The sequence below is a fragment of the Pteropus alecto genome, unplaced genomic scaffold (genome assembly GCF_000325575.1).
Source record: "Pteropus alecto unplaced genomic scaffold, ASM32557v1 scaffold40, whole genome shotgun sequence".
Taxonomy (NCBI): Eukaryota; Metazoa; Chordata; class Mammalia; order Chiroptera; family Pteropodidae; genus Pteropus; species Pteropus alecto.
In genome coordinates, this window is record NW_006431919.1 from 15,972,062 (window position 1) to 15,992,763 (window position 20,702).

The 20,702-nt window shown below is 54.1% G+C and overlaps 1 protein-coding gene across 1 annotated transcript in view; it reads left to right on the plus strand.

Annotated features, from left to right (window-relative positions):
* Window positions 1–20,534, plus strand: part of DOCK2 (dedicator of cytokinesis 2) — a 367,177-nt gene extending 346,643 nt beyond the window's left edge. The window contains exons 42-52 of the mRNA XM_006906499.2: window positions 700–781; window positions 1,956–2,040; window positions 2,856–2,942; window positions 7,919–8,095; window positions 9,462–9,545; window positions 12,626–12,763; window positions 14,336–14,460; window positions 15,278–15,449; window positions 16,578–16,698; window positions 18,149–18,291; window positions 19,971–20,534. Coding sequence (XP_006906561.1) covers window positions 700–781; window positions 1,956–2,040; window positions 2,856–2,942; window positions 7,919–8,095; window positions 9,462–9,545; window positions 12,626–12,763; window positions 14,336–14,460; window positions 15,278–15,449; window positions 16,578–16,698; window positions 18,149–18,291; window positions 19,971–20,033 — 1,277 coding nt within the window. The 3' untranslated portion in view covers window positions 20,034–20,534. The remainder of the gene's footprint in view (window positions 1–699; window positions 782–1,955; window positions 2,041–2,855; window positions 2,943–7,918; window positions 8,096–9,461; window positions 9,546–12,625; window positions 12,764–14,335; window positions 14,461–15,277; window positions 15,450–16,577; window positions 16,699–18,148; window positions 18,292–19,970) is intronic.
* The last annotated feature ends 168 nt before the right edge of the window (window positions 20,535–20,702 follow it).

Genomic DNA, 20,702 nt, shown 5'->3' on the forward strand with positions numbered 1-20,702 from the left:
ACTGAGACTGGACAAGGCCTTACAATCCTCGCACAGGAGTTACTTCTCAGACATTGAGAGGTGAAGTGCAAAATGTCATGTATTTGCACGCTCTAAATCAGTGTTTTTCAAACATGAGCATGCATGTGAAGTTCTTATAAAAATAAAGACTGATTCAGTAGGTCTGAGGTGGGGCCTGGGATCCACCATTTCTAACAAGCTCTCAGGTGACCGAGTAGCAGTCTAGAGTCAAAGAACCCCACTCTCTGTTCTCACAAGCCGTGCGACCTTCAGCAAGGGTCTGGCCTCTCTGACCTTGATGCCCTCCTCTATGAAACAGGGATGATTACATCAGTGCAATGCTCAGTGGGATTGGAGCCGTGAAAGGAGCCCATGCGAGATGTGCTTTGCAATCGACTGAGAGCCGTAAATGAATTAGATGGCATTAATGATGATACGGCAGCGATCATGATGATTAAGCACTGCCGAGCAACTGTTAGCGGAGGCCGAGCCCTGGGACGGGGTTGCGAGTGACAGGCAGCTCTGACTGCTAACTGGTCATTAGGACCTAGTTGGCAGCCGGCAACCTGGGGTTGGTTATTGAATCAAAACTTGACCCGAGAAGGGCCGGTTTGGAAAGTCTCAGCCGGGACCTGCTATGCTTGGAATTGTCCCTTCGGCCAACAGACATGTTGTGAACCCTTGACTCAGGGATCCCAGACATCCAGTGTTTCACCGTCCAGCCTGTCTTGGATGAACACCCCAGGTTCAAGAATAAGCCAGTGCCTGACCAGATCATAAAGTAAGACCCGCAGCTCACTGGAAGAGAGGACGGGGAAGAAAATCCATGACGCCACCAAGCCAAGCTGGTGGCAGGACCAGACCCCAGCGCCCTTCTAGTTCCTTCTCTAGCTTAGCCAGCCGTTTCCCTTTCCTTTGGGGAGAAGCATCACCCCGAGTCAGCCGTCTGGGAGGAGCAAGGTCGAGTGGATCCTCAGTGAGCGGCAATGGGGTTCACTGGACTGGCCGTGGAGGCTGATCCCAGAGTGTGTGAAGGGGGCGGGGGGCGCAGCGCTCATGCCGAGCAGCTCTCCCAAGTGGACGTCTTTTTGGCATTTGTGGAGGCTGTGTATTGACAGCGGATGTGTTCAGACTATGATAAAGGGACATTAGAGGAAGTCACATGAAAGCAGATATTGATCTGTTTAATACCAGACTGCAAGTGAGGCCATGAGGCACGGGGCCTGTAGAGTCTGGGGCACAAGGCTGCACCCCTCCCATCTGTCCAGCTCCCCGCCTTAGGCCCAGATACCCAATACAGCGCTTCAGGCGCCTTGGCGAAAAGCCTCCCCCCGGGAGTTCCAGGGGAAGTAGGGGCTCCTTTCTCAGGAGAACAAGGGCCCCTTCCTTCAGGGAGAGGGGGCCCCGCCCGGCAGCCTCACACCGGTGCACATGGCTGAGCAGGTGAGCTGAAGTAGATCTCAGCCTCCTGTCACCTCTCGGTCAGGTGCCCGTGGGCAGGGGACAACAGCTATATAGCTAGCACTGTACACTGCTGGCCCTCATGTCGGAACCTCACTCTCTAGTGAGAGTGATTTGGGGGTGGCTGAGACACCTAAAGAAATCCTTGGAAGATACTCCTGGGACAATAGGTTTGGTGTGTCCAAATCCTTCATTGAGGTCACAGGAAATGATGGCCCAGGCAAGGTCACAGAAAATGATGGCCCAGGCCACTCTGTGTGCATTAATGCGGGAATTCCAACTCCTTGGGTACCCTGAGGTGTGTTCTCATGGGCATAACAGCAGTCTACCTTCTGAATCACCTCGCGAGGAAAGCCTGGTTTTCAATGTGACGACAAGGACCCTGCCAGACCTGAAGCTTGCTGTAACAGGCCTCCCTGGGCAGAGACAGGTCAGGTTCTCTGTCAGCAGCCAAGCCTGCTGCCAGGAGCCTCAGCCTCTTTCCTGTCTTGCAGCTTTTATAAATCCAACTATGTGCAAAGGTTCCACTACTCGCGGCCAGTGCGCAGGGGGACCGTCGACCCCGAGAATGAGTTTGCCGTGAGTATCTCCCCTCCCCCTCAGCAGCCTTGACCATTTCTCTGAACCACCCTTACCAACCAGAGCATGCATCTGCCAGCCTCAGGATGGGAGGGATTTGATTCAAAGCCAAAGATAGTCAAACTAACACCTGCTGATACAACAATACCCGTTCCTGGTGTCTTCCTTCCATTGGGTTCGTTTTCTCATTTCTTGGGCCTTTTCACTTTCAAAATACAACCCGGGCCTTGTGTGAGATGCAGCTTTCAACCACAGGGCATTCAGCCATTTCCAGAAGGTAGTAGCCCTCAGGCAAAGCAGGGGTGTTAATGAAGCCAAACCCTCCAGGGAATACCAATAAACCAAGGCGATTTCAGCCCGCCTGGCCCCTGCTCACTTCCCAGCCATGACCTGTATTTTATGCCCAAGAGCTAAGGCTGGCACTGGAAGGTGGCTCCAAGTCTCTCTCAGCTCTTTGCATAAAATCGTGGTTCCTCCTATTTGGGAGTCACTATCCCTTTGAGAATCTAATGAACACTGTGGACCCTCCCTGTGAAAATGCAGGCGGATGCATTCAATATGGCCTATGAATTCAAACTGTTCAGAGAGCCAGGTTAAAACTTCCCGGGCCTGAGTCCAGGGAAAACTCGAACTTCACTTTGGGAAAGAACTCTTAAGGGTGAGGTGAGAATGTTTCTGGGTCTTGGAATATTTATTCCAGTTTCGGGTGGATGGGAGGCCTGGGGCCTGGCGGGGTTCCTGCCGAGCTTCTCCGATACCCAGGTTTCCTAAGTGTGTTGCTTTCCTACCTTTGTCTCCGCCTGCCCGTGGGACAGTCGATGTGGATCGAGAGAACCTCCTTCATGACTGCGTACAAGCTTCCGGGGATCCTGCGCTGGTTCGAGGTAGTTCACATGTCCCAGGTGAGTCTGTGAGCCTTCATGGCACACCTGTCCCAGCCTCAGGAGGCCTCTTTGACTGTGAAAAGGGGACACGCCTTTGTTTGAAGCCACTGCAGGAGTCCTGGAATTCCAGTGCTGGAAGGGACCTGAGGCAGCATCCAAATTAGCTGCTTTCAGACTTTTTAAAAAAGCACCAGATAACTTCCATTCCTTGCAAATGAAACCTGTTGCACTGAAAGCTGATGAATGGCGAGCTCCTGGGGGTGGATGCAGCAGGGAGGCAGAGGACCAGGAACTCTGTCCTTACATCCTCCCAGTCCCAGCAGCCCCTTGGGGCGCATTTGCAGAATCTCATTCTGAACTCATAGTGGGACAAACCGAGGCTCAGAGCGAGGAAATCGCACAGAGGCAAAGCTGTGACTAGAATGCAAATGTTTGAACTCCCTCCTTCAACTCGCACGTTCTACTTCCCCAAACACTTCAGGGTCTTCGCAGCCTCCAATAGCTAAGGATCCCACAGCTCCCCGGATGCAGGGGAAGGGTCATGGTGGTTGTGAAGACACCTGAAAAGTAGGGACATATTCAGATGTCTGATGTTTTCATTCAGCAAATATTTCATGAGTACCTAACCCACAGCAAGCACTGTTCTAAGATCTGAAGATTTTACCATGAAGCTTACGTTTCAGTGGGGAACAGACTAAAATGTCGAAGTAAACGTGCCATAGGTCAGACGGTGATAACCATTACGGAGGAAAAAGAAAGAGAAACGTAACAGAGGAGGCGCAGTCCCAACAGGGTGGCCCGAGAAAGCCTCCCTGATAACGCGGCTTCCGAGCCAAGGCCCGGAGGAAGTCAGGGACTGGTCCTTGCAGCTGTTGAAGAGAAAGACATTCTGGCAGAGGGAACAGCGAGTGCAAAGGCCCTGGGGCCGAGCGTGCCTGTGTCTGGATCAGAACTAGTGAGGGGTGAGTGGGAGTCTGATCCCAGATCCCGTAGGACACTATTGGCCACTACGTGGACTTTGGCTTTTCTACTGATGACCTGGACCCGTGAACAGATGGGGAACATGGTCTGCTTGATATTTTCAAGCTACTGTATTATCAGCCTTGACACCATCCCCCACCAGCCCTTAGCGCCCGCCTCCTCCCAGGGAACCCAGCAACCCAGCTCGTTTCCACACATCAGGTGCCCATTTTTGAGGTGAAGAATCAGAAACTTTCTACCAGCCTGTAGCCTATTGGTCCCAGCTGTGCCCTTTTCTCCAGTGGTGCTCAGCAAGGTGCCTCTTCTTCCTCAGTGTCCCCATGAGACCCGGTCCAGTTCCCTACTCCCCTCTGCCACTGTGTTTCTCCTCAAAGCACCTGCCACCTCCGAATAGACCACCTCACGTGCCTGTGTGTTGATTTTTAATGTCCAGAATATTAGATATAACATTAGAATATAAGCTCTATTATAATATAAGCTCTAGGAAGACAGATTTTTGTCTCTTTTGTTTCCTGTCATATCCCTGAGAGCAAAGAATAGTCCCAAGCCTATAACTGGTGCCCAAGAATATTCGTTAACTAAATCTATCCATCGGTCACTCTGCAAACACCCGTTCTGTCTGAACTGGTTACCTTTATGGACTCAGGATTCTGAAGTCAGGAAGGACATAGCCAACATTTTCGTTTCGCTCCTTTTATCCCAATATCCTCGGAAAGATTGGGTTGGGAAAACCTCCAGAAAGCTGACCAGAGTGGATTCGTCTCTAACAGCCTCCCTCAGTTGAGTTACCAACACTGTCAGGGTGTCTCAGACACAGCGTCGTCTGCCTGCTGAGTGAGTTCGTTGCCCAGCGTTTGCTTTTTCATTCCACGAATTTATATCTTATCCTTGGTTGCTTCATTCGTACATTGACATGACGACAGGACTCTTTGTACAGAAAGGTGTTTTCTCATGGGATCCCAGTAAGCTCTGCTCACTGAGGTTTCTTGTCTTGTTCTTGGCCCAGCAGACATGCAATCTTTACGATAAGCCCCGATCCAGGGGTCAGAGACCCAAATTCAGCTTGGTCATCAATGAGCTGTATGTTGCTGGGCAAACACTGTATCGCTGGGCCTTAGTTTTTATCATCTGTAAGACAGAGATTGAAAAACTCTGGAATTTCAGAGCCAAAAGATACTCTAGAGGTGAGTTAGTCCAGGAGCTACAAATTTAAATACCTTTGGAGAAGAAAATGTAAGAATATGAGAGAGTCACATTTAGACAACAGGGGGAGTGGAAGCTGTGGCAAACTCTCTCCAACTGAAATAAATTTTTAAAGATTGGAACTCACTGCAGGCTAAACAATAGACCTCTCCAGGCTCAGTTAGGCCTGCAGAGCTCCAGACTGTAGCCCCTTCCTCAAAGCACCTTATCCAGCCCAGCTATTTTGCATATGAGGAAACTGAGGCCCAAAGATAGGATTTGAACTGCCAAGGTAATGAGTGACAGAAGACATTATAATAACACCTGTCTCGTGCAGCTCATGGGATTCTTCAGAGGATTTACGAAGGTGACACAGGTAAAATGCCTTTGAAGAATATGAAATACTATTGACTGCAAGGGATTACCTTAACTTTATCTTTTGGCTGATGCTCCGGCACCCGCCCCCACCCCGGCTCTTTAAAATTGTTCCCAAAGTTTTTTCTGCTGATAACTCATTTTCTCCTCACAGCAGGTTGGGCAAGCGTTATATATACACCCATACTGCTGATAAGGAAACTGAGGCTCAGCTTAGGGAAGAGGTCAGAGATTTCAGGACTTGACAAGTCCAACAGCCAGTTTGAGGCAAGTTCGGTAGCAGAGCCTGATCCGTGTGTGGTGAGAGGGACCCGCCTTTGGAACTGGGAGTCACACTGAGTTCTCTCCTCAGCTCTGCCGCCACCTGCCCTGGGTCGAGCTACTTAACCTGCTGTGGGGAGATTAGATGAGAGCGTACATGCGATGATGCACCCAGAGGGACTTGGCACATAGTAGGCGGTTGATGAATGGAGCCATCTTTTGTCATGATTATTGCTTTTATTCCTGGGATCAGCTCCTAACATCCAGGCCTTCCCCCAAATATGCATATGCACCACCCTCCCCCCATAACCGCTCTGCGAGCTGTCTACTCAGTCTACACAAATGCTATGGATGAGAAACCAAAGGAATGGTCATCCTCGTTCTCTGCCCCTGGTGGCTTTAATGACATTAAAGACTTGGAAATACCAAAGAGCTTCAGAAATGAAGAGGAAAGCCAAGCAATAGACTTCCCATTTTTAATAACTCTCCTGAAAGCCTGTGTTTTTTCAGACACACCAGGCTATAGTTAAAATCCAGGTGCAGTGCTGGGCTCAATCAAAGCGGTCGTGATAGACTTTCCTTAGAGCTCAGTCTGGACCACGGCTTCATGAAGCCCCTGCAGGTTGGTCTGTGTGCTTGACGGACACTAGACTATGGGCTGCAGCTTCTGGAGCATGAACCGCAGCTCCCACCAGGCCGAGCAGACCCCCGCCCCAGCTCACATGTGTGTGTGTGCATGTGTGCACGCGTGCGCATGCATGCACACTCATGGATATGTGCATGTGTGAATATGTGTGCATATGTATACATGTCTGTGCGACAGAGAGGGTGACAGTGACACAGCGAGGGTCTACTCCCAGGGTCGTCTCACTGCAGAGAGCAGCCATCTTCAAAAACGTGCACAAACAAGAAAAGGGCTGAGGGGCTAGAATCTTATAGGGATTTAAGGAAATTATTTAAAAAGCACAAACAAAAAGGGCTGAGGGGCTAGAATCTTATAGGGATTTAAGGAAATTATTTAAAAAATGACCAAGATGGTTCTAGAGGCTGGTTCCGCCCGTCTCGCTACCCAGTGGTTATAATAACCAGCAGGTGACATTTTTTTCAAGAATTCTACTGAGTCAGGTATCATATTATCTGAAATAATCTTTGCTGCATACTCAATAGGCTGCCTGTGGGTCTTCCGTTCTTAGAACAACTGCCAGTCTCTGTCCTGACAACTACATGAATGAGTAACAGCCACTAACAGCTATTATTCTCTGCAGGTTTTCTCCTCATTTTATCGATGAGTCCACTGAGGATCAGAAAAGTTAGGAAACTTGCCCAAAGTCACACAGCTAGAAAAAAAAACCCTACAGAGCTGATATTTGCGCTCAGTTTGGTTTAGTTTAATTCAGGGCTCAGCAAACCGTGGCCTGTGGGCCGGGTCCCATCTGCCACCTATTTTTGTGAGTTGTGTTATTGGATCAAGCATGCTCATTCATTTCCGTGTTGCCAAGAGCCGCTTACTCCCTACAATAAGGGAGTTGAATATTTGCAACAGAGAATGTCTGGCCTGAAAAGTCAAAAATCGTCACTCTGGCTCTTTTACAGGAAAAGTTTGCAGACCCTGTGTTCAGTTTTTTATTCTTGAGAACCACACAGTTCAGCCAGCTAGCATTTGATGGCACCCTGTTTAAATTGCTTGTTAAGCGGTGTTGGTAAGGTGTTTAGTTTTTATCCTCCCAACTAAACTGAATCCACCTTGGCCCAGTGACGCCTTATACAGTCTTAGGACCTACTCTGGGCCGGGCTGGGCAATCACATTGCCAGCTATTCTGATCTCTCTGCTGCCGGCTCACACTTAGGGGCACAAGCAGTGTCGGGTGGGTTGAATCGGAGCACGTTTCACCCAGGTGGTAAGAAGGAAAACCTCCCTGGAGCACACCCAGCCTCTGCAACCCCAGCAAGCACCTGACACTTCCTGCCTCCACCTTCCTAGGAAATACATCCCTTTCTCACGATGCAGAAAGTCAGCCTGTCTCTCCCCAGACAGCAGCCTCCTCGCTCACCAGTTACAAGAGCCTGCTACAGCCCCTTGGGGAGCATTGCCTCATTTGAATTCTAATCCTAAATGAAATCAATACCAATAATTATATCGGTTTTTAAAGTGACCTGCTAAGACCCTTTCTTTCTGGCGATCTTATTTTCAACAGACCACAATTAGCCCTCTGGAGAACGCCATCGAAACCATGTCCACGGCCAACGAGAAGATCCTGATGATGATAAACCAATACCAGAGTGACGAAAGCCTCCCCATCAACCCGCTGTCCATGCTCCTGAATGGGATCGTGGACCCTGCTGTCATGGGCGGGTTCGCCAAGTACGAGAAGGTGAGGGCTTCCGCCGTCCAGGCCCTGGCAGGGAGCGGAGCGGTGGCCGGAGGGCCTGGGGGCAGACGCAGCCGCACGCTGCTCATCTCACTGTGGCTGCTGCCCCGCAAAGGGACATTCACCTTCCAGAGGTCCTGCAGCCTCCCTCCCATCCTTCCCACCCTCAGTGCCACACACTGCTGCGGCAGGAAGGGACAGGGGTCATAAGGGGCCCCTAGCTCACTGGGCACATCCGGGAACCTCTGCCAAGGAAAGGCTCTGGGTGACCATGAGCCAGGCCGTAAACGCAGAGGAACCATGAATCAAAGTACATGATTCATTCCGGGAAAGAAACGAAACCCGGAATCTGTAAAAATACCGAAAGGATAGAAGAGAACTCCAGAGGGGACTTATAATCTCTATATCCGGGTCACGAGGTCCCTCTAGATATCTTCACACATTTGAGCCACAGATTTCATTTTTGAGCCTCCTGGTATCCATGGCAAACAAGAGAAAAGCCACCAGATCTATGAGTTGCATTATCTCCTGGGGAAAAAATACCAATTTCTCAGTGGGAGGACATAGCTTTTCCTGGCATCGAAGTAGAATAGAAAGTCCTTGCTTGGTTTTTACCTAGACCATATATTATAGGAGACACTGAGGGGAAAATGGATTCTTCATCCCCACAAATCTCGTGATGAATTCCCGATTACCTTTTCTATGCCATTCATTGATGTAAAACTAAGAATACAACCTAGTAATATAATTCAGGGACATTAATTTCAGTCACCCAACAGGCGTGCTAGCTACCCTCAGACACCCCATGGAGTCATTGCCAGTAAGCCTTTGTTCAGTCTTGAGGGCTGATAGGATCTGCGTGTATTTGTGTGGCCATGAGCTCCAGAAAGAGCTAGGGGCTGCCCCGATTATACACACAAGGGGCGTGGTGAGGGGAGCTGGAATTCCTTACTGGGTTCTCTTCCTTGAGGACAGTGCTCTCGAACTTGAACGTGCATCAGAATCGCCTGCAGGACCTCTTATCACGCAGCTGCCTCCCTGCCACCCCCTCAGAGGCTCTGATTCAGTTGGTCTGGGTCGGGCCCAGGAATGTGCATCTCTGACAAATCCCCAGGTGATGCTGATGCTGATGGTCTGGGGACCCCACTTGGAGAATCGCTGGGGTTTGTGGCCCATTCCCAGCGCGTACTGATCTGAGGCTCCAGAAACAGAAAGCAGTGTAGGTCCCTGCAGGTCCCTGCTCCATTGAATACACGGGGCCTCGCTGCTGCCCATCTCAAGCAGAATCGTCGCCTAGTGCCAGAGAAATGGTTATGGGGTCCACACCAAATGAAAAAAGAAACCCCCAATACCTGTCTGTCCTCCCCAGGCTTTCTTCACTGAGGAGTACACCAGGGACCACCCTGAGGACCAGGACAAACTGAGCCGCCTCAAGGACCTGATTGCGTGGCAGGTAAGGCAGAGCCGGGCTGGGGAGCCCGCCCTGCCCGCTTCCTCCCCCACCGTCCCTCTGCGCACCTGCCCTCAGGTAGCCTCCAGCCGCCACGGCCTAATTTAACATGTCCTCTTGTCCTTTGGCTTTCGGCCCCTCTTCTGACTCCTGAGCAGGCTCAACCTGGAACTGGGACTTGGGGCCCTGCACCCTTGGGGTGCTGCACAGATGCCTGGCAGCAATGCTCTGCACACAGTGCTAAGACTGCTTTACTGGTTGTTGAATTCAGGAGGTAGCTTGTCCCAGTGGGACTGAAATGCAAATCAATGGTTAGCAGCCGGGCCCCACACACGCCCCGCCACACCTCGCATCTGCCAATCAGACAGGAAAAGACTTGGCCCTCGCCGGCACCTCTCCTCCTCTAAAGCTGTCTTCTTTCGCTGCGGACGATACTCACATGGACACCAGGGTTTGGAAATAACCAAGGCCTTTGTTCTCAGGCCTCCAGAGCCGAGCAGAGCACTCGGCAGGCGCGGGCCTCCCAGCTCCCAGACCCTGCTCTGGACGTCTGCTGTCTCTCCTCCACCCTTCCCGCCCCGCGCCTTCCCTCCACGCTCTCCTTTCTGACGCTTCCTCTCGGTGCATCTGTCTCTGTCTCCCTCTCTCCAAAGTTCTTTGCTTCCGTCCCTCCTCGCTCTGTCTTTTGCTTCTCTCTGCCCCACCCCTGCCCTCACCCATCAGCATAACCCTCCCTCTGCTTTCCTCTCTCCTCCTCCTTTCTCTGGCTCCGTCCTGTGTTTTCTCTCCCTCGCTCTCTCCCCTCCTCTCTCCTATTCCCTAGAGAGGAAACAATCCACCGGACCCTCCCCCAGGAGCTCTCGAAAGACCAGGCTCCTCCAGGCCTGGTGCAGCCCCCTCCTCAAACATCTCCCTGCTCCCCATGGACCACCCAAAACCCAGAACACTGCTGGTGGGGAGGCGCGCCCCTGAGGGCACAGTCGGGGGGCAGTGAGCTCGGGAGCAGGGACCGCAGCCTGCAGCTGCCTGTCCTCCCTCCTTCTTACCAGTCAGCATGCACAGAAAAGCAAGCTATTGTGGGGAGTTGTTGTCACTCTAGGGAAATCAGGAAGTGAGAAACACTGGGTGCAGCCTCTTTTCTTAAAATAAGGATCCCTAATTCAGGTCCTTCCCTGCCTCTGCCAATATATGCAAAGTGAGGCTTTAAAAATGAAATGCCAAGTGCAACACAGAAGTGCTCTCCTGAATGCATTTCGTATGTCTGGAATTTTCTCTCCTCTCGTACCTCGTGCCATCTGTGAAACCCACATGTCCCCACGGCCCCCAACCTTCCGAGGTCATCGTGCCCTTTAATACTCCAGTAATGATTTCTCCGCCCCACCCCCAACTAGGGATGCAGGAAGGCTGGGCTTTGATTGGTTTCTTTCCTCAGATATTTCTGGAACGCTCCAGGGTGGGCTAAAATGTCACACAAATTTCTTCGGTTTTTGGGTGTCATTCTCAATCCATATCACTGCCCAAGGCCTCTCCACTGGGTACCGCTTATCACCTGGTCATGGCTCCGTGCCTTGTCCACTGCGCCCAAAGCCTGGACCTCAGCCTCACAGCACCGCTAACACCTGGCCGTGCCTGGTAAGGACGTTCCACCAAAGTCTTGGAGCTAGTGGAGGAAAAAAAGACCTCGAAAGCATACATTACACCTCATAGCTTCTGAGAGCCGTCAGCTCGGCCTCTTCAGACAGCACCCCCTAGTGGCCACCCTCTCCATAGCCCGTCACCACCTCGCCTTGCCACTATGTTACAGAGGCCGCTCGGCCAGGAATAGGGGATTGCCGGGCGCCACGTCCATGCCACCCAGAGTCCAGGCACCTACGCTCAAGAGATGCTGCCCTGCCCGTGGTCCAGGCGGCCTCTTCACGTTACTCCTCACTGCTAGTTAGCCCCTCATCCATTCCATCCATTCCTGCCACTTCTATTATCGAGGCCCCACGGAGTGCCCCGCAGCAGAACGTAGTGCCGGACAAAATCGGGCCTGCGCCCTCCCGACGACAGATTGTCAGACTTCTCTGCTCATCACAGCATTTCAGCACATGCCTCGGGCCGGCCTCGCGACTCCTCTTAGCTTTTCTGGGGTACCCAGTGCCTCTAATCCCCGAGCCCCTCCTGGCTTCCTGGAGGCAGGTTGGCCTCTTCTTATCAGCAACTCCCCCCTCTGCTCTGGACGGGCCGTTACCGTCGTCCACCCACCTCCCACCTGACAGGCGTGGGACGGGATCACAGATGTCTCCTAGTCGTCTCACTGAAGGTGTCCGTTTCTCCTTTGCCGTGTTGTTCAGACCCATCGTGGAAGCATTCTCTTTTTTTTCTTCAAAATAATCTATATTCTCCCTCCATGCGTCTCTCGCGCTTCCCCGAGGTCACGATGCTAACTCTCCCAGCTCCTCCTTCTCGTAGAGGCCACCGTGGCCGTCCTTACATCTACCATTGACCTCCCTCGCACCCATCATCCCCTCCGCCCTCATCTTCCCAAGGCTTTTCATCATTTTAAAAACTTCGCTCCTGGCCGGTTAGCTCCGTGCTGTGAACAGTTCCACGTCATTCCTCACAGCCACACGAGGGACGACTGGGTCTCCCGTGTTGTGGGACGAGGCTGTGCCCGCCCCCCCTTTTCTTTCAGCCCTTCCCTTCTTCAGTCTCCCTGTTTCGGACATGTACTTTTCCTCTTACGTCACTGAGAATATCTTGAGCAAGACTTTAAGTCAAAGCAACAGACATTCCTCTCCTCCAGTGCCCACCTCCGCCCTCAGAGAGGGAGGCTTTTCCAGGCATACAGCCTCTAACGGGGGCCCAGCCCCCCTGTGTGGCAGAGGCAGCTACATGTCTTTTGCCCCTGTCCAGAGCGAACCCCAAGCCTGCAGCTTTCCTGTCTCCCAGGGTCGTGGCCCTGTGTGAAGGTCTCAAAGGACCCACATGCCCTGGGCGGGTCTCGGCAGGCAGAGGACCCTCAGCCGCTCCGTGGGCTGGGTCCAGACGGACGCCCGGCGGCCAGCCACTGGCTCACTGTCCACCACCTTTCTCCCCAGATCCCCTTCCTGGGAGCCGGGATTAAGATCCATGAGAAGAGGGTGTCGGAAAACCTGCGGCCCTTCCACGACCGCATGGAGGAATGTTTCAGGAGCCTGAAAGTGAAGGTGGAGAAGGAGTATGGCGTCAGAGAGATGGTACGGCCGGCCCGTGGCTGGCAGGGCCGAGATGGGTGGGGAGGGGCAGGGGGGCTCGCTGGGGGCCCGAGCCAAGGGACCTGGCCTTGAGGAGAGGACCCGAGGGCCAGTGTCGCTGGAGCCGATGACCCAGGGGGACCTTTTGGAAACTTGGTTCCTCGAAAGTTGCCCTCAGACTAACACCACTTATGAGTTCGGCCCTGAGCATTCAGGCAGCTGTGCTAATTATACAGCTGTGTAGAGGAAGCACCTGCTCTGCGCCTTGTCTGGCCCAAGCCCTTGACATCCACTAGGTCATTTAGTCCTCACAACATGCCCGTGAGGTAGGAATGATTTTAACCCCTTGTATCTCTTCTGGGGGGTCAGAGGTGTTAAGTAAGTTGCCAAAAGCTACGTAACAAGTGAGTGCAGGGCAGAATTTGCACCTGGTTCTGTTGGCCCCCAAAGCCAGTGCTTTTGGCCACTAATAAGTGCCATGGCCTAAAGAAGCCATTGGCCTGGGACTCACAGGAACGTCTTCTTTATCCTAAAAAGATAAAGCCTGTGGAATCCTAAAAAGTCAAGCCTGTGTGGTCCCTTAGAGGCTACCTGGCCCAACCCTCCCATTTTACAGATGAGAAAACTAAGGCCCAGTGAGGGGAAGAGAGTTTACTGGAAGAGCACAGAGGTGAACTCAGGTCTCCTGCCTTCCAGCACAAGAGTTGTTCCAACACTCCCTGCGCGACACGCCAGTGCGATGCTGATGCCGACCACCAGAGTTAGGTCAAACTTCAAGGGCAAAGTCCTCACAAGACTCCCTCACTTCCAACATCAGCTGCTAGCTCTAGGGTTCCCGGGCCACCTGCACCTCTGACACACTGGTTGTAAATTTTGGGGTTCCCACTACCCCTTCCGTTTTGATAATTCCACAGAATTCAAGAAAGCACTATACTTAAGATTATAATTTTACTATAAAGGATACAAATCAAGACTAGCCAAATGAAGAGACACAAGGGTGAGGTCTGGGAAGGTCCCAAACGTGCCGCTTCTGTGTCCTCGGGACATGTCTCCCTACGTACCCTACTGGCACATCGATGTAGGATTACCAGCCAGGAAAGCTCACCTGAGCCGAAGTGTCCCAAGTTTTTGTTGGGGTTTCATTACATAGGCATGATTGGATGAATCATTGGTCATGTGATTTCAGTCAGTCTCTGGCCCCTTACCCTCCCTGAAAGCTGAGTTGGTATCACAGGGCTCAAAGCCTCAGCCCTATAATCACATGGTTGGTCTTTCTGGCCTGGCTAGCCCCCATCCCGATTCTTCTCATTAGCACAAAGGGCCACCATGACTAAAGAAGACACTCCGTCACTGGGAACATTACAAGAATTTAGAGATCACCTCCCCCGAATGAGGAATAAAGGCCATCGAGATTCCTCATTAAACAAGCCCCTTAGCCTCAGCCTGCCAGGACACCCTCACAGCCTGCTCTGCCCCACGCCCCTCCCCGCCCAGGTGGAGGAGGAGGCACGTGACTCCAGCTCCCGCCCGAGCATGGAGCCCGGCTGCTAACCATTGCATTCTTCACACTCACAGCCGGACTTCGAGGACAGGCGCGTGGGCCGCCCCCGGTCGATGCTGCGTTCCTACAGGCAGATGTCTATCATCTCTATGGCGTCCATGAACTCCGACTGCAGCACCCCCAAGGCTACCTCTGAGAGGTCAGTCGCTGCCCAGGGCAGCCCCGCACCCCTCTCCTCGACCCAGCCCCCCGCAAAGCCCCAGGGCTACCATTCCATGACCTTTCTGTCCTTTGGTTTGAAAGCCTTTCCCCACCCAACACCTCACTGAAACCCTCACAACCACCCTGCCATCACGAAAGGGTCATTCAAGGCCTGAGAGACGAGGCGGCTTTTCCTGAGGACCCCGCAGGACTTGCCTCAGCCCGCAGGCTCCCTATCCAGTGATCTCTGTCAACCACACCGTCTCCCCACAGAGCCTGCTTCAGTCTAGAATCTTCTCACCTCTGCGGGGGCCTGTGCCTCCCGACTCCCCATCGCAGAGCTGCTCCTCCTGCGCCCGCCCACACTCTGTCACGGCCCCCTTCCCGTCATCCCGTGGAGAGCCTCCTGCTCCCACCGTCCTGGGGCCCTCTGCTCCCCGGGCTGAGTGTGGGAGGGGGTCCTCAGGCCTCATCTCACCGTCACTCTGCAGGGTGCTGCCAACACCCCCATTTACCGAAAAAGGAATGACGGCTCAAAGAGGTCGCGTGACTTGCCCAGTGTCATCCAGCTAGACAGTGGCCGTGTGTGAATTTGAATCCAGATCCATGTTCTTAACCACTTTTCTCGTCTCTCTGCCAGTCTCTCTCTTTTTTTTTTTTTTTTTGTATTTTGAATATTTGCAAATTAAGCAAGTGGCTTCCAGACTCTGCCAGGTCAGCCGATCTATGCCCTACCCTGTGGTGACAGCTCGGTCGACCTGGGTCCCACCGAAGCTCTAACTGCGGCTTCCGCTGCTGTCCCTCTTGCCCTTCAGCTTCGACCTGGAAGTGGCGCCCCCCAAGACGCCGAAGGTGGAGCAGGAGGAGCCGATCTCCCCGGGGAGCACTCTGCCGGAGGTCAAGCTGAGGCGCTCCAAGAAGAGGGCCAAGAGGAGCAGCGTGGTGTTCGCGGAAGAGAAGGCGGCGGCCGAGTCCGAGCTGAAGCGGGTGAGCAGCGGGGGCGGGCGGCGCGCCACCCCGCCGGCACGGCTCCCCTGAGCCGGCACAGCACGCGGGGCTCCAGGCGGGGCTGCGTCAGCCGCCCTTTCACGGCCGGGTGGCTGTGACAGCGGGCGTCTGAGGACGGGGCGAAGTGCTCGCTGGTGCCCATGCAGCCTGGACGTGACAGAGCTGGGATTTGAACCGAGGCCACTGGACTCCAGCCCGTGTGTTACTTTTCTGCCACCACGCAGGGCTTAGTGAGGCTGGGAGAAGCTGCCTGTTGCACCCACTGAAAAGGAGAGCAGTCCCCCCACTCACCCCACCCCCGGGTGCTGGGCTGGGCGTTTCCACCTCCTCCGCCCTCTGTCCCCAGCCCCCAGGGCCATCCTGACTGCTGACATCCGTGTAGCGGGAGCCCAGCCGGGGATGCAGAGATGAAAATCTCACCGCCCTGACTTCGAGTTTTCATGTGGTAGACGAATAACTATTTAGTGTGAGACGTGGTGCCACTGGGTTTAAATCCTAGCTTCCTCCTGAAAGAGGGGTTTGTCTAGGATGTTCTTGGGCGGGGAGAGCGATTAACCGTCCTAGCAAGGAAGAGGTGCCAGGAGAAAGGGCAAGGGGCCAGAGGAGTTGCATGCCCTCCCGTGAAGAAAGGCTCCTCTGCAGACTTCCTGGGGCGCCTCAGATGCTGCTCTTGCCAGGGAAGAAGACAGGAAATAAGAGTCTGTGTTTCCCCATTCCAGGGGGCATCACTCCTGTGACAGTCGGGATGAACGCCATCCCCTGCACCCCATGGTTGTATAGTGTGCAACCTGTGCAACCGTACATGGTAGGCTGGCATGGGACGATGAAAAATAAGAGAACTTGGAAGAGAACTTGGAGCTGGCTTGGCGGAAGCCTTGCCAAGCCTCATCACTAACTTTTCAGGTCCAGAGCTGCTTCATGCTAACTCTGTGTGTGTGTGTGCATGTGTGTGTGTGTGTGTGAGGGATGATGAAAAACAGAATAATAGAACTTGGAGCTGGCTCGGCGGAAGCCTTGCCAAGCCTCGTCACTAACTTTTCAGGTCCAGAGCTGCCTCATGCTAACTCTGTGTGTGTGTGTGTGTGTGTGTGTGGTGTATTCATGCAGCTTTCCAGGAAGCACGAGTTCATGAGTGACACCAACCTCTCGGAGCATGCGGCCATCCCCCCCAGGGCGTCCATCCTCTCTCAAATGAGTTTTGCCAGCCAGTCCATGCCCACCATCCCAGGTATGTACCCGGCTCCCACCAGCATGGAGGTCTAGAGCTAGTTCCGGCCACCAGCTTGGGGCTGGAGAATGGGTGTCTATACAGCAAAGTGGGCCAGGCATCTTGGGGACAAAAGCCTCTGCTCAGAGGCACCTTGTCTTCCGAGCTGTCCCCAAGCTCCACCAGAGTCGGATGAAGGCCTGCTGTCACTCTGGACACTGGGAATCCATTTGTCACACCAGGCAGCCCTGTGTTCCCAATTAACCAGGCCCCCAAGGGCCAGAAGTCTGCCCTGATATGTTCCTAAGCTCATGTTTTCGTTTTGGACCTGGAAGACTATTTCCGGAACTTGCAAAAATTGCCACCACATCTTACAGTTGCAGAGAGTTTATGCCTAGTGCTGCCTAGCTCCCCTGCCACTCATTCACTGTCTGGTGAGGAGGCCACCAGCACACACGTGACAATTTCTAATTCACAGAGGGGGAAGCTGAGGCCCTAGCTGGGGACGTGGTGCACCTGAGTGTGCTCCACCTGGCAGGTAGCATCTGCCACTGTGCCAGGCTCTCTGTGCCACAGGCCAGGGCAGAGGGGAACAAGGTAGACTGAGGCTGTCCCCAGGAACTCGGCAAGCGAGACGCCTGCCATTTCCCGTGCGGCGACCACGTGACCTGCTTCCCCTGCATTATTCATTTACCCGTCAACGCCTACCTAGGAAGCAGATCATATCATTAGCCCCGTTGTATGGATGAGGAAACCGAGGCACCAGTAAGTGGCAGAGGCTCAGTTCGGACCCGTCCCTCTGTCCCCGAGCCACGCCCCCAACCGCGGCCCACGACGCCAGGCAGGAGAACCCCCACAGGGGGTGGTGTTTGCCTGTGCACCCAGCCGTTTCGCCCCCACCTCAGTAGGCCTCGCAGCACCCTGGAGGCCTGTATTCTACCCCCATTCGCCAGTGTCAAAGCCAAGGGTCAAGAGGTAGTTGATTTTTCACGTCCCAGTGACCCCCAGCTGGGGACCGCAGCCGCCGGCTCTCCCCACTGGCCCCCGCCTTCAGGGACACAAGAAACCCAGGGTCCTGGTATTGGAAGGTGGAAGGCACTACGCTCGAGTCATTTCCCCACCTGGCCAAAGGTCGTGTTCCCTGTGGACACTGGGGCCCCAGAGGCTGGGCTTCCCCCACCTCAGCACCCCTTTTGCAGCCCAGAAGCCCTCGGAGGAGCTCTAAGGGGGTCCGAAGGCAGGTCGCCGCCTGCGGCATTGGCAAACCTTACCCCAGAGGCTTCAGCAGCCCCGCGCAGCACGACATGGCCTCCCGCCCCCCGCCTGACACCTGGGCCTGCTCTCCCTGGACCTGCCCCTCCGCCTGTCTCCCATCTGCCTCCCCCAAGTCACCCGTCCTGTCCCCGGAGAACCGCCTCGCTCGCTCTCCTTCCAGCCCTCACACTCACACCAGCTCTCGCTCTCCTTCCAGCCCTCACACTCTCCGTGGCAGGTGTGCCTGGGACAGACGACACCACCTCTTCCCCCCGCTTCAGCCAGACCTTTCTCGCCTTCTCAGAAGGTGACAAGAAGACGCTCAAACGGAAGAAAGTAAATCAGTTCTTCAAGACGATGGTGAGAGCCAAGGGGGAATGGGGAAGATGGGGACAGGGCAACGCTGAGAGAAGAGAAAATGGGGTGTGTTCGCAGTGTGTGCGGGCACGCACCTACACGCACGTGCAGACACACACGCGCACACACGTGCACATGCAGATGCATGCACGCACCTACACGCACGTGCAGACACACGCGCACACATACGTGCACATGCAGATGCATGCACGCACCTACACGCACGTGCAGACACACGCGCACACATACGTGCACATGCAGATGCATGCACGCACATACACGCACGTGCAGACACACGCGCACACATACGTGCACATGCAGATGCATGCACGCACATACACGCACGTGCAGACACACGCGCACACATACGTGCACATGCAGATGCATGCACGCACATACACGCACGTGCAGACACACGCGCACACATACGTGCACATGCAGATGCATGCACGCACCTACACGCACGTGCAGACACACGCGCACACATACGTGCACATGCAGATGCATGCACGCACATACACGCACGTGCAGACACACGCGCGTGTATGTGCGTCCGTGTATGTGCGTGCATGCTCGCATGCATACACATACACACATGCACACATACATGCATGCACATACACACAGATGCAGGCACAAGCACAAATGCATGCACACATGCACGCACACACATGCACACATGTGCATGCACACATCCATACACACACGCACATGCATGCATGCACATATGCGAGCACACACATGCATGCGCATGCAGACACCTGCACACATGTGCATGCACGTGCACACATGCGCGCACATGCATGGACACGCACATGCACGCACACGCAGACACATGTGCACAGATGCACATATGCGCACACATGCACATATGCGCACACATGCACAATCACACATGCATATACACACATACACGTGCACACACACACACATGTGGTCACTGAGGAGGTGTGGTTAGGGGCCCCAGCATTGGGACACTAGCCAGCAATGCCAGACTGCAGTTCTCCTCTTGGGCCCTGGCCTCCCCTCTGAGCAAGCTGACCCCAGCTGGGCTGTGCAAGGGGGCTGGGGCCTGGGACTCAGAGCCTGTAACTGTCTTTTGCCTGGATCGCCCCTTGTTGGCCCATCAGCCAGGACAGGCAGCTGCTTTGGAAGCTGAAAGCACTTTGTAATTTTTTGGAAGAGTTTTCCTGTTCGATTCATATAGCAAAATCCTACTAATTAAAAGTTAGTTTCCCAGTCCCGACTGTTCGAGTGCCGTCTGCTATTGTCACTTGTCAGTCTTTGCTCAAAATAAAGGGGCACTTGACACTTCGGATCCTCAAGGCGTTATTAAACCAGAACTCTGCTGCTGTGATAATCGCAAGGGCAGCGAGTGGACCCCAGCTGCCCGTCCAAACGTCGTCCCGCGCGCCCCCTCCCCCGACCCGCGCCCTGTGCGGGCTTCGTGAGGCTCCCGCGTGGCTCGTCCAAGCTCACGAGTGCCTGAGCGGCAAGGCCATGCTCTAACCATTGGGAGGGTACCGCCGGTCTCGCCATGCGCACGGTCAGGGTGGACACGTTCGTGGGACTTTGGGCAGGGGCCCGTTTAGGGTCCTCGTGGTTGGAACTGGGGAGCCCACTTGGGTGCATGCGAGAACCCCATCTTGAGGTTGTGCTTTTTCTTCTCTTTTTCCATAAAGCTGGCCAGCAAATCCGCCGAAGAGGGCAAGCAGACCCCCGACCCACTGCCCTCTGACCTGTGAGCCGCTGCTGACCAGGGCTGCGCGTGGGGAGCCGGGGAGGGGCGTTTCCAGCAGAGGGACCGTGGGACATCGATGCCTCAAAGAACAGGGAGGACCTCCTGTCAGCTGCCTTCACTCGGACAGAGGAGGCAGGCTGGGCCAGACCCCAGAACTTGACTGGTAGCAGACCAGCGTCACCGGGGACAAGCGACCCCGGTGGTGGGTGAGGCCGCCCCGCCCCGGATGCGGGGCTGCGCGAGGAGCCCGCGTGAACGCTTCCGCCGCATGCGCTCCCGGCGCCCCGGGCCCGCCCGTTACAACCCAGCTTCTTAGGCAGAAGGAGCTGTGTTTTTGTCTCATTTCTAAGTCCTAGCCCTTCATAGAAAAGCCTTTTAAATATTCTTTTATTTTATTTTTGTTTAACAGTTTCATACTTCACATTTTTTCATACAACTAGTTTTTTCCTAGCTGATCATCTCCAAAGTGTTGCTGTTTCTTACTGACAATAAAAAAAAGTGGTTCTGTGGCTCGAGCTAGCCTCGTGTAATTCTGAAGTCACTGGAATCCCTGAGTCCCACGACCTGGCAGGTGGCCCCCAGAGACCGTCAGGGAGGTGGGAAGGCCCAGCCCCGAGGTGTTGGTGAGGGCCTGGCTCCAGCCAGTTTCAACACCAGACCTGCCCACCTGGCT